We start from the raw sequence: 13,631 nt of genomic DNA, 5'->3' as shown, positions 1-13,631 counted from the left end.
AGCAGGTGTGCAGTACTTTGTACATTTTGTTTGATGCTGTTCTCTTCAGAATGGTATTGAAGAGAATGTCAGACACAGCACAGAGGTGCTGATGATTGGATGCAGCAATGTGCCACTAGTGTAGACATTAAAGCTTTTCAGTGTAGCAAAAGGCATTATTAAAACTCCATAAATCTACTGTTATTTTTACATTAAATTATTTCTCTTTTGATCGTAGAACTTCAGGAGAACACTGCAGGATCCTTGTAATATTAAATTACTTACTGTTCATTATACCCTATAAAATTCCCTGCAGTATAACTGCCAAATGTATGCCTGATAACCTGTAATTAGCTATTATATGCTGTCAGTCATAACAGAATTATCACACAAATGCTAATAAAATTTGCTTTAAACATAACTGATTAGACTGCAGTACAGAGCCATGATACTGCTACTTGACAAGTGTACAAAAATGGTTTTTATCTTTTGTTCTGGGGCAGGTGTTGTCTTATCATGCAACATGTTCGAAGGCAGAAGTTGATAAATTCAAGGTAAGATTTAAGTTTTTAATATACTAATTTCCAAAACTGTAACTGTAAATTAATATTTGTCTAGAGTACCGGAGAGAAGTTTTACATGATAAGCAGAAAATCTTAATTAAAACTTATTTACAATGTATATATTACATGTAAGGCTGTTAAGCAGGGAAGGTGGAGAGTTTTTTCAGAGGATAAAGAGCTGCAGTGGTGGGTGCACAGCAGCAAAGTCCCATTGTCCCAGCACCAGCTACTGGAACTGCATGTCAGTATGGGTTTGGTGGCCTCCTCAGCAGAAACCATCACAGGGAAGTCATACCATGTAGGAGATGAGGGAGAGACTAGAGAAAAAGAAAGGGACTGAGACTTAACATGCTCATAGTGTGGAAGCTGCCCTGTGTTTACTACAAAAGTAGAGCATTCACTATCCAGATGGTGCATAGGCTCAGAAGGCTGGACAGGAAGGTGAGGGATCTTCTAACTCCTGTAAGCACCCTTGGCATAATGTGGAAGTGATGTGTTCCGAGAGTAGCACTGGTAGGGACCAATAATGACATGTTCTCACTGAATCCTGCCTTGCCATGGGCTAGAAAGGGGGGGGAACAGTGCCCTTGATCTTTCATCACTGCCAGCACTCCAGTGCTGCTTTTGTGATAGACTGTTTGTCTTCTCCTGCTTGAGGAGGCACTTGGGAAATCTGGTGATGTTTCTCTTGGCTATGAGGAGGCAATGCTGGTAGAGGGCTCCTCAAAGCTCCCATGGGAGGGTCCCACGGTGGGTATCACTGATGGTCTCCTGGACACACAGTGCATCAGACACTGTAGTGAGATCTGGACTGCTGTAACTTCACATTGATGGCACTCCCTGCTCTGGAGCTCTGGCATCTGTCTAGCTGAAAAAAATAGCTGTTGGGTGGTTATTTTGACACTTGGCTGTCAGGCTGCAACCTGCTTTCTGCACCATGGGGATGGCTGTGATGAAAGGGGGAACACAGAGCTGATCCTGCTGAGTGATCTGGGCTGAGGAAGGGCAGCTCTTGCTAATTAATGAGTCTGTAGATTATTGCCCAGATGATGGCTGTGCCTGGTATCTGTATCAATACCTGGTGGTAAGGGTGTAATATTCTCCCTCCACTGTAGTTACTGGTACAATTATCCACACTTGTGTATGCTGAAGATGAGATTACTGAAGTACTGCTGGAATCAGCATGCTTAAAGATCATCCAACACTACAGGAAGTACTTGTGTGTGTGCAGTAAGTTGTGTTTAGTGTTTGGCAAAAAGAACTGAACACTGTTGAGAAAGAGGAAAGAAAGGGATAAAGGACCATCAGTTTTCTTTTGTTTTGCTTTTGTATTTCCATTTACCTTAGAATACACATCTGCAATACAGTTTCTATGACTCTTGGGATTCCGCCAGTATCTTTATATGTACAAGAGGGCCATACTTGATTTCTGTCAGCCATTGAAAGACAGCTCTCCTTCATAGCCTCTGTAGTTGAAATAACAGCCTGCTATGTAGCTCTTTGGACTCAGATGCTCATGTGATGAGAAGCTATTCTACTTGTTTTCCCAGGTGACCTCTTGACAAAGAAATGTCTTTTCATTATCCATTTACCTTGAAGGCATGCAACTATCCATTTAATGGCTAATAATAAGGTAAAAGGAAATGAAAATCATTTATTTGTTAATAATTCCAAAAGATATAATTCCAAAAGACACGTGTCTTATAAAGAACATAGATGAGAAAATAAGGAACATAACCAAGCCTAAAGTAGGTTAGGCTATTTTTTCAGAAAAATTGTCCCTTTTCTATATCTATATCCACCTGTCTCACTTTCAATTCCTGACAAAATTTCTCTTAAGTAGTTTTTGTTAATGCTTTTGCACCATGGGACATACACAAAACTAACAAAAACCCAGAGACAACCAGCGTGTCTTGTGGGCCTGTGACACAGAGCTCATCCCAGAGAGGGCCATCCATCTGTGGGATGAAATTGCTCCCATGTCTCAGCTTACAGCTGGCCTCCCTGCTGAGATCTCCCAAGGCATCCTACCCTGAAATCACTGCTCTTTTCCCTGTGTGTTCTATTTTGTTTAAGCCCTTTGTTATATTAGGATCATCTTCTAGACTTGACTGGCTAATAAACCATCCCTCCCTCTGGGAGTGTTTGGGGCTAAATGTGTCCCCTCTCTCTGTGGTGATTTATTGGCAGGTGTCAGAGCAAATGTCTTTCACAATTTACCCAATGTCCTGCTTCACTCAGAGCAGAGGCACACACAGGACAGAAACATCTAAATGAGAGTGATGCCAGGAGATCACTGACTGACACAACACCCAGCAGTAATTAATGACTTTGGAGTGACAACACATTGGATTTGACAACTTCTCAAAATATCCCAAACATACTGTAACTGGATCCCAGGATCTTGGAAATAATTACATACTCTTGTAGAACAAGATTTTCTTTCCCTCTTCGTAATCTCATTTTTAATAGTTTTCATAAAATGTTTTTCCATTATTTTTTATTTGCTCAGTATCTTGAGAATATTCTGATAAAAAGTGAAAAATTGCAAGTGTACTTAAAGTTTATTTTTGCTCTGGCACTTACCAGTGAATTATTTTATTGCATTATGGAAAGCCCAGCAAGAGGAGCTAAAGTTGATTTTTTTATTTGAAATTTCATCAGTAATTTCTTACTGTTAGTGGATGAATTCACAAACACACAAATTCAGAAATATACCCATCTTTTAATAATTAAGCATAATCACTGTGACCAGGTTCTGTAAAATAAATAACATTTATTTCTGTTTCTTGTAATCCCATCTAAGAAGTAATGAAGAAAACCCCACCTTAATAAGAAACCCTTAAGATATTAAACCTTTCTCCAGATAGATATCTGGGAAAAACTATAAAACACTATTGCTGATGGAGCTCGAAAAATACAGAGGGAAGTTCCCAGTATGGAACAATAAAACATGAGTGCATGAAAATGGACCATGTCATACAATTGGATACTAAATATTTTTAGATTTTTCTTTTTAATTTTCAGGTTTAGATTATTATAGCTTCAAAAAAGATTTAAATTAAATATACTGTTGAATTCACACAAACTGCATAATATTTTTTAGGTTTTCTGATATGTGCTGCATTACTGTGATTTCTGATACCATTCTTCCAGGTACAGGAAGAAAAACTAAACTTTACTTTTAAGGGGCATTAGCAAGTAAAACAAAAAAAAACCCCATCACCTAGAGTGCAAATTTTTCTGAGAATGTCTGAAGTCTTCAGCCTGGTTTATGACAATGCTTCTCCTCTCTTGCATCTATATAACTATGCTAAATTCAAACTTAATTTTGGCAAGATAAGCTAAAGCAATGCACCACTGAATCATATCCATATCAATATTAATTTTATTAATTAATGCATAAGGACTTAGAAGAAGTTAGAAATAGCTATGACTTTAAAAACTGTGGCAACTTACTTCTCCCTTGTATTTTAGACTTAAAAGACTCTTCTGTCCTTTCTGTTGTGTACTAGTGCTAGTGCTATAAACATTTGTGTCATTGGAATAGATAGGGGACTTGGGATCTGATTAATCTGAGATTGAAGCTATTCTATTGCAGCCTAACGCAAGCCTGTGCCAGGTTTTTTCTTACTGAAATTCAGGTTCTGCAAAGCCTAAATATAGTTATGTGTTAGACAAATATAGATACATGAGTAAAGATCAGAGAATTGTGTTCAGGACAGGATATTTATAGCAAGAGTTACTGATTTATGAGACAGTAATGAACAAGTCCTGAGACTTAGCAAGTAGCCCCACAAACACACACCACCTTTAAATTTAACCACTGTAGTTTCCAAAGAGAATATGTAAACGTTGTCCTATTATGGGAAATGTACAAGAAGCTATTTTTAAGAAGCAAGCCTAATTGCGCAGCTGTCAATGGCATAAGCCAGATCAATATTTAATGACTGTGATGCATTATTTATAGCCCTGGGAGAGATTCCCTTTTTTAGGTCAAACAGCACACAGGAGAGATGCACAATGGAAAATAATGTATCACCTGCTTTACAGAATCTTCAATTCAAAATGTAGCATGAATAACAATTTCTGCATTTCTCAGTTTCGTAGCCTGAGGTATGGCTATTTAAGATCTACCTTCACATAGGGCGGCTTTTGTGTCTTTCTTAAAAACACTTGTTTGACTACAGAATGATGAAAAGAGTTGCACCACAACTTTTAAGACTGCTGCTGTATATGACAATGTAAATGGTTGAATCCATGAAAGATGATGGATCCAAGTGAATTTGATACTTGGAGTAAGTTATGTATGATTTAATATTTGTTATTCGTGCCTTATGCACCCTTAAATGTATAATGATGGGCAGCACAATAAGAACAAATGAAATTTTTGTACTGGTTTTATCTTCAATATTTGAAACAATAGGGAAAGCATTCCTTGGCTCTGTTATTCTCAGCTGTGATGTCATCTTTCAATTTAGAACTACTTGAATTACTTTTATAACCTTGTAATTAAATAATTTTTAGTTGTTTATAGTAATTGCTTCATAGTCTTCCTCAGTAATTAAACTTCAGAAAGGCAATCTGGCCTTAGTTTTGGACCATGTATGGAACATTGCCATAGAACACAGGGTTATGCATTGCTGCTTTTTTATGGCACTGCAGTGTCAATCAGTTTGTACCCTGTGTTTCCCTTCCTATGTGGGGAAACACAAAGCTCTTCACACGCTGCAGGATTTGCCAGATTGGCCTCCAAGGCTGCTCACACTCACTTTCCTTTGCTTTTCCCTAGTGCTATTCCAGCTGCTCAGGTTCCACTGAGGATAGCAACAGTAGGAAAAAAACTAAAGAAAAAATTTGAGGGTAACCAGGGCTTAAGTGTTAATATTGAAATGTGTTCCCTTTTCCCCGTTTGAGAAAGGTACATGATCACAAGATGTAAAACAGTTTATTTCTCTGCTTTTCCACATCCACTGCCCATGTAAGACAAGAGCTAAAGCACTTTGTTAAGAGTTTCATAGTTCATCAAACCAAGGTCTTCTTTGTATTACATTATTTAGTACACTTTGACATGTGCCCACGTCTTCAGTTGTCATAGAAACAAGAAGTCAAGAACACATTTGCAATGTGTTACACTGAAAATTATAAACAATGATAAAATACTGAGTGTTTATACTAGATTCTGAAATGTGAGGCTGTCATCTGACTTCAGACAAGTGCTCTGTAGTTCAATTTTTTTCTAATTTCAGTGAACAGGGAATGGCATGGAGAAGTGGAGTAGGGAAAAATTGTTCATGGTGTTTTCTCATAAAATGCCTGGATTTAGAGACACCAAATGAAATTAGGGTGGAGATTTTAATCTGATTAAAAGTCTCTCTTCAGCAAACTTGTAGTTAAATTACATGACCTATCAGTGTAGATATAGTTAAATGAATTAAAACGAGGAATTGGCAGAAGGAAAAGGCAAATTGAGACTGATGTTCTCTGGGTCAGGGAACTGCAATGTGCAGCTCACCAAAGCAGAAAGGAGTGGGAGTATGGTTTTTTCAGTTCAAATCATATTCCCTGAGGGTTTTTGCTTATTTTCTTTCAGGAAGTGTTTTATCAGAAAAAAAGATAGTTGGATGAATTCTGCATTCTCATGTCAGAGACACAGGAGGCACCTTTCAGGAGTTACTTCTGGAGCTGTCCTGCTAGACTGGTGCCATACTACTGTGCCTACCCTAATTCAAGGAATAGTAATTAAAAAAGCTAGTGGGAATTTTGAATTTGGTTTCAGAAACTTAAACATTCAGTTTTATTAAAATTTCAGCATTTGAATTTTTTGGCTTCCTAGGTAGTCAGGATGAGATTAAACTGCTGCAAAAGGTCACTGAGGGGATTCCCCTTGTAAAATTTCTAAAAAGGCCATATTTATTATTTCACTTGAAAACACAGAGCTCCCACAGTAAAATAGTATCTTCCCTCCAGGGCAAATGGAATATGAATTTTCCAGGATGTTGTGGAGGAAAGGTTCACCAGGAGTACTTTAGCCTGGTGAGGTTCAAGCACTGAGCTGCCCTCTTGGTGCAGCCAGCCCTGCCTCTTGGCTCTGGAGGGGTCCACGGGAGGCTGCAATGCTTGTGAGGACAGATCTGCCCTCTGAAGATTTGCAGTCTAACTGGGCAACTTCCTTGTCCCTGTGTTGCCAAATCATCTGAGCAGGGCAGGGCAGGGCACTGCTTCATGTTCTGGTTTCCCATTTGCAAAGAGGGCACAGAAATATTAAAACATCTGTGAAAGGTTTCAACAATTCTACTTCAGGACTGCAACAAATTTGTGTGATGCAGCTGTACTGCATTTATGTTATAAGCCTGCAGAAAACTAGTTTATTTTCTAGTGTAAGGGATAAGGAAATCCTGTTTTACAATAAATCTTTCCTTGAAGAAAAAATGTATGTGAATTAGGAGAGTTAAGGCCAAGTTAAGAAAGAAGCCTTGGGCCTGGAAGTTAGATAAAGCCCACAATTTAATCATATACCCATGCCCAGACAACTTTTTCTGCTAATTTATGAGTTTAGCACAAGTCATTAAATGAATTTTTAAAAGGGATAGGCTTTTTTCAGCAGGGAATAGATTCTGGTCTGGATTGCTTCAGGGCAAGGGCATTTCAGCAGTCAATAAGGAACTTCTGTGGACTTTTTTTAATATGCAAAAGAAAAATATATTTGTTCCAGCATGTTTATGCTATGCAGAATAATCTTTGGATATATTTACACTGTAGGTTAAAAAGAAGGGATCTTAAGGGCTATGATTTAAAAAAGAAGTGAAAAATCAACATTTATATTCTAACTGCAGAGTGAAGACACAGAGTAACTAGAAATATTAAAAAACAAATGACTATTTCCAAGATCAGCTACTTCATAGTTAGACCAAAGCTTAAATCTCCTCATTAAATACCTTAAAAAGAATTAAACTTTAATCAATTAAAACAACAGAAAATTAAAATATGTGCATGATCAAAACAGTCTTTGTACTAGTTGCTTTAGAAAGGCTTATTCTCTAAAGCTGAAATAGATTTCAATTGATCTAGATAACCCTAATTATTTCTGCTACACTCTAATATTTACAGTACTAAAATAAAAACATTCCAAGTAGTTGAAAAATATAACTGACTTACTGCCTTTAATAGTGGCTGTTTTTCAGTTTCTTAGTAATTATGCACAGTAATACAGTGATACTTAAACAACAGACATTTTCAGCAGAGAAGTAATAAAACACTTGGATTATTAAGTTGTCCATACTAAAAAAACATGCTGTTCCTATGCTGCTCTCAGATACTGGATTTTTGTTATTCATATTGGAAATCCTGTGTTTCTTTCATCTGTTTCCATAAGCAAAACCCCATTTGGTCCAGGTCTTGGTAATGCTTAGAAAAACAAGTTAGAAAAAGCAATTGTTGGAACACAACATTGCTCCCAAGTGAAGATAATTTATTACCCAACAGACCTGCTGTCTGTCCTTCAATCTGATCGGTCATCATGCTCCATAAGAATTCCTTGTCAGATGGAAAACATCAAGGAATAAACAGAGTTCAGCATTGCTACACTACTTAGCCAGCAACCGTGCAAAAATGATAAGGCATGGAATACATTTAAACTGCCATGCAAGCCACAGGGGTGTCTGATGGATGATTAAAAAAGGAAAAAATATTAACACTTGTCAAATAATAAAGTAGTGTACTTCAGTCAGCGACAGACTTAGGAATTTCTATCAGGAAAGATTTTCAAACAGGAAGAAAAATTTATCTAGCAGACTCATGCACTGGAAGTGGGCCAGCATAATTTAAAAATCTGAGGTACTTCAGTGAGAGATGGTAATTTAGGAGTTCTTCAGTGTGACTTCAGCATGGTTCTTTTGCCACCAACAAGGAGCAAATTATTCCCCGCACAGCTGATAAGACATCCCTTGGGCTGGCCCTGTATGTCACAGCTCACTCATCTGAGACCTGCATTCCCAACTGCTCCAGAAAGACCATTGTAGTGTTTATTTTATCTCATGGAAGAAAGACATTTACAAAGAAATCTATAAAAATGGCATAATACTTCACATTTTAAATTATACCTTATTTATCTGTGCTTGATTTCTTCTGTAGCCCCAGCAGGCTGAGAACTGTAAGTAGGAAGTTTCTGATTAAAAACTAGAGGTGCTTTGCACCAAAATTTATATAGATAGAAACTTTCTAGTTGGCATTGATACTATCAATATTAATTTTTAATTAAATAATTAATATTATCAATATTGATTTTAAATTATAATTATTGTACTGAATTTAAAAACAGGACTTATTTTTTCCTTAGCATATACCCTACAAATGGAAAAATTTTTTTCTTTGTTTATTTCTGCCTCTATGCAATGTTCCAGCTGCAAGCAGTTGTTTGTCATAAATGCTTGCTTGTGTTGATTTTAAATTATTAATGGAAATATTTCTACAGGCTTTTTTTTTAATATTTTACAACAAGAAACTTAAATGTTCCCCAAAGGAAGAAGGCACTGTCCTTTAAATGCTTTTGAAATTTCCAACAAGTTGATATTAGAGCTAGAACCTTTTTCTAAGTAAAACTCTCCTAAGTGAAGAATGGGAGATATTTTTCTGAGATGAATCTGTTTGGCCACTGGGTGCCATCCTTGCTCCACTTTAAGGCTGGTCGCCAAGCAGCATTTCTGTTCAGTTGTAAAATCCTGTGAAAATGTAGTGCCAGTGCAATTTCACACCTTCATAATGTTTGTGTGTGTGCATGTGGTAGAATATGTTCCCAGCACAAGGCAGCATGCCTTTCTTGCACATGTCACTGAGACTGGAGAGAAATATCCTTACAGGTTCAGCCATGTTATATCCTGCAATTTTTTTTTTTTTCATTCCTCCATCAGCTGGTGAGAATGAGGCTGTGCTGAAAGGGCTGTCCCACACGTGAGCGTGTAAGTGACCATGCTTCTATGCAGTATTAACTTAGGCTCTGGCATTATTTGAAAGAAAAGAATTCCCTGCATTCACACTTGTTTTCTAGATCAATTTGGGATGTATGGGCCTGGATCATCCAAACAAAACATGATCTAGACTATATTATGTACAAAAATATTTGTAATTGCAATCTTGTGTAGGCTATTTTTTACACTGTTTCATTTGCTGCTCCAGGTGGCATCTACTATTGGTTCAGTCTGGGCAAAACCCCTGTCACAGTAAACAACAGCTTTTAAGAGAAATGTCTCAGTAGTTCTGTGGGTTTAGTCTTTCGAATTTAAACTACAAACACTTTACATATATGAGAAACAGACTATAGCACACACACCCCATCATAATCTGCCTGTGCGTACAACAGCCTGCCAAACTCGCCTACCCCTGCTTTCTCTGCTGCCACACGGCTCAGTGTGTTCTTGGCCTGCAACAAGCTGGGGGCACACAAAAACTCCACCCCAAAAAATAAAAAAAAATCCATTTCTATGTATGGCCTTCATAAACTCTACTATTAAGCTTATTCCAGTACCTACTTGTGCTACCTCTATCTTCCCCGAAGGAAGCCTGTTGCTGTGAGGAGTGCTAAGGAAAAGATACAAGCAGCAAAATATATACATGTACTCGAAACATGACTGTCAAGAAACAAGTGTTTATGTCAGTATTGCAGCCTTTTACCTCAAAGTAGTGATATATGAAAGCAACCTTTGTTTAGAGAAAAATTATAAAGCTAGTAGTATGTGGGTAGTAAATAAGGAGCTAAATAAATACAAGATTTAAGGGCCTGTTATTTTTTCTTTGTTGAAAGAATGGGATCTGCGCATTTTCGGTTTTGTCAAAAAGCTTGTGGTGCTGAGGCTGAGTTGTGCATGAACCAGAGGCCACGCTGCAGTGCAGGGTGCTTAGGCACGTAGGTGCTTAGGCTTTCTCTGCTGGGGGGCTTTGTGGAGGAAGGGGGCAGTGGAGGATGTACATTCTGCTCTGGGGAGAGGAGCTGGGCTGGTGAGGAGCCTGCCCTGTAGAAGCCTCACATGGGATAAGCCTTGGCTTGTGAAGCTGTTGTGAGATGAACCTCTGGTTTGGGGAGAAAGCTCTTTTGGGCAGACCTGAATGCTCCTAGGGAGTGATTTAGGGGTTCAGAATAGGATGGCTGGATTTTTTTTAAACCTGTAATCAGAACTCAACAAAAAGTAAGGAGAAAAAGACAAAAGCATACTTCCAGGAGAATCATGGAAATGTTCTCTGTAGGATTCCTGTAAACGTGCATTGTAAGGTTGAAGGTGTTGTCAGTATTATTTATTGTCCACCTGACAGTATTCTGCTATAGCTGTCACTCTAGCAGGTCTGAAATAGGACTTTCTCCCCAGTGGAGCAGTAACCCACTCATACATTTGCATAACTTTCCCCACCAGTCACTGCACTGCCAGCCTGATTTGTCACAGCTGCTCGGAAAGGAAATTTCAGTGGCTCCCAGGAAATCCCAGCCAGCGCCATTGTGCCCCGGCAGCACCACCATGGCCCCAGGATGACACGGGACTGGTGGTCCTGCATGTTGGCTTTGGTGCACTGAGAGCTGCTGAAGTGTGCTGGGATCACAAAAATAGTGTGATACCAGTACACATTGTGGCTCTGGTGGGATTTCTGAGGTTCTGGCTTTGGGGTTTTTTTCAGTGTCTGATCTTGGCAACCCCTTCACTTTTTTCACATGCTCTCTTCCACCGTGTGCCCAACTCAGAGTTGCAGGGCACAGTTTGGGCTCTTTTCACCAAATGTGTGAGTTCCCCCCTATGCCTTCACATCATGTCCACCACGAGAAGAAACCCTTCCCTGCTCCTTCCACTCTTAATCATGTTTTTCCTCTTCTGAGTCTTCAAGGAAGGAGCTAGAACTTTTCCTTCACTTTCTGAGTAGGAAAAGGCTATGTTGTATCCCACTTTTCTCACCCTCCCAAAATTTACAGGCGTAAGGGGGAGGGCCAGTCCACATTACCCATTCTGCTCTTCATGGGAGTAACAAAGCTGACTTTTTGCCACCAAAACCAAGTAAAGCTTTGTGGGAAATGGCAGCCTGACACTTTTGTAGTATAGAGAAATAGTTGCCCTAGGTTTGCTGCTTGTGTTTGTTTGAAATTCTGAAACAGAGACTGAATAGACCCTTTTGTACAAACTTCTCATCTGCACTGATGGCCATAAAAACTCGACAGTTGCTAGCCTGCAGTATGTGACACACTGGTTCTTTCCTAATCACCATCAGCCAAAAGGACGTGAACACTCCCCAGCGCGCCTTGGGAGATCATTGTGTCCAATGTGCATGCCCTGTAAAACTCCAGTCCTGGGCTGCTGTGGTTATGGACTTTGGCCTTAAGAATAATAGATGCCTAGACCATTAATTTTTTTTATTTTATGCCTCTGTTCTTTTAAAATCAAAATTTCTTGTTCCTTTTATTGGCTGCCATATATTTTGTTTCTGTGTACTAGGAAACAAGTCTAGCACCAAGGATTGATTTTTAGTAACATAAAATAATGGTTTTTGCACCTATTATAGTTTGTAACAAAATTTTATATGTCATTTTTATCTCTGAAATTATTTTTTTCGATGCATCCCAATTTCAGAAAGCAGTATGTTCAGATAGGATTGACTGACTTGATTAGAAATATTAAAAATGCTTTCTGTTTTTTAGCTATAATTCTGGGGCTAGCTTTGGAAAACAGCGTGTGTGACTGTAATGACATACCTTCCCTTGCCCTTTTAAAATGAAAATTATAAGACGACAAATCCTTTCCTCAGGCACATACAGTTTGACCCCCAAAGCAGAAAGTAAATACCATACTTTTGTCCTAAGTCCACACTGCATGATAATAAAAAAAATCCTAAATGCTATATTTGATAGTTATATATTGCTTAATATCTACTTTTCTTTTTCTGATAGAAACAGGCTAAATAGCTTTCTTAATGCTGTGAAGTTTCTTTTTTAATTAAAAGAAATATACAGCATCATACTAGCTGTATTTGGTAAATGGTCAAACACAACTTTTTGAAACAAGTCTAAATGCAGCTTTCTTTGTTCTACATTTCATGTCTAAAGTATATGTTAAACTGTTAATTTGCCATTTGAAGGTGGAGCAGTTACACTACGTACATATCCATGCTTCAGCTGCAGATTTTGAAGCTGGATGCATGTACTGCATTATTCTTGGTTTACAGATGTAAAACTTTGACTAAATCAAGGAATGACCTTTTTCAGCAAAGGGCTCAGACACCTACTGTGGGACTTGGGGCAGAGTTTGGGCTTTTGATCTCACAGCTGCAACCCTCTGTTTCTCTGTAGGGTTAATCTAGGAGGTATAAAATACACAAATCCTGTTCCACCCTGCCTTTCATCCAACAACTGTTCAGATATAAGACATTCACAGAGACTGACACATCGAAGGAGTCTGGTAGAGCTGACAGCTGTAAAGTGTGTTTATATGGCAGCATGAGGTTTCCTTGGGGCAGGGGCATACGACTGGTTGGTCTCTCTCCAAACTAAACAAGGCTGTGTTTCTGGGTGATTTCACTACTGAAGGCAGAGCAATGCTCCTGTGATAATCATGCCTCAATACATTGAAAATGCTCATTGCTCAGTATTGAAAAGATACTGCCTCAAAACATTTGACAAAAATTGTTAGAATCAAAATCAAGAGGAAAATATACATCAGTCATTTCCATACCCGCTCCCTTTTACTGTAAATTTTGTAAAATTCCCTTTTAATGCCACTGTCCTGCCTCTGCTTCAGTTGGTCGTTCAAAAAGAGGTTCTAACTCAGCACTGTGAAGGGCAAAGAGTTGCTATCCAGTCTCCAGTAACAGATGGAGCCTTTAAAAGCCAGTTTGCTCTGGGCATTAAACATGCTAGAGCTGCAACATTTGATTCTTTCTCTTTTGGAGGGAGTAAATGTGTCAGACTGGAATATAACAGGCTTTGGTCTTCCATGGCTATGAAGAAGTACAAAATCTGGCCACTGCTGTCAATAACTGACTATAAAGATATATTTTAAAAGGTGTCTGCCTGCAGCTATAAATATAAGCAAGTATTTTAGAGGCCTTTATATATGAAAA

The 13,631-nt window shown here is 38.5% G+C and overlaps 1 protein-coding gene across 2 annotated transcripts in view; it reads left to right on the top strand.

Moving 5' to 3' along the window:
- Positions 1 to 13,631, top strand: part of PDE11A (phosphodiesterase 11A) — a 107,137-nt gene that overhangs the window by 53,330 nt on the left and 40,176 nt on the right. For both annotated transcript variants that reach the window (XM_050977058.1, XM_050977057.1), the window contains exon 10: positions 483 to 533. In XM_050977058.1, the coding sequence (XP_050833015.1) occupies positions 483 to 533 (51 nt within the window). The remainder of the gene's footprint in view (positions 1 to 482; positions 534 to 13,631) is intronic.

This window comes from Serinus canaria, chromosome 7 (genome assembly GCF_022539315.1).
Source record: "Serinus canaria isolate serCan28SL12 chromosome 7, serCan2020, whole genome shotgun sequence".
NCBI classification, from domain to species: Eukaryota; Metazoa; Chordata; class Aves; order Passeriformes; family Fringillidae; genus Serinus; species Serinus canaria.
Note: the sequence above shows the minus strand (reverse complement) of the source record. Positions and strands in the feature narration are given on the sequence as shown.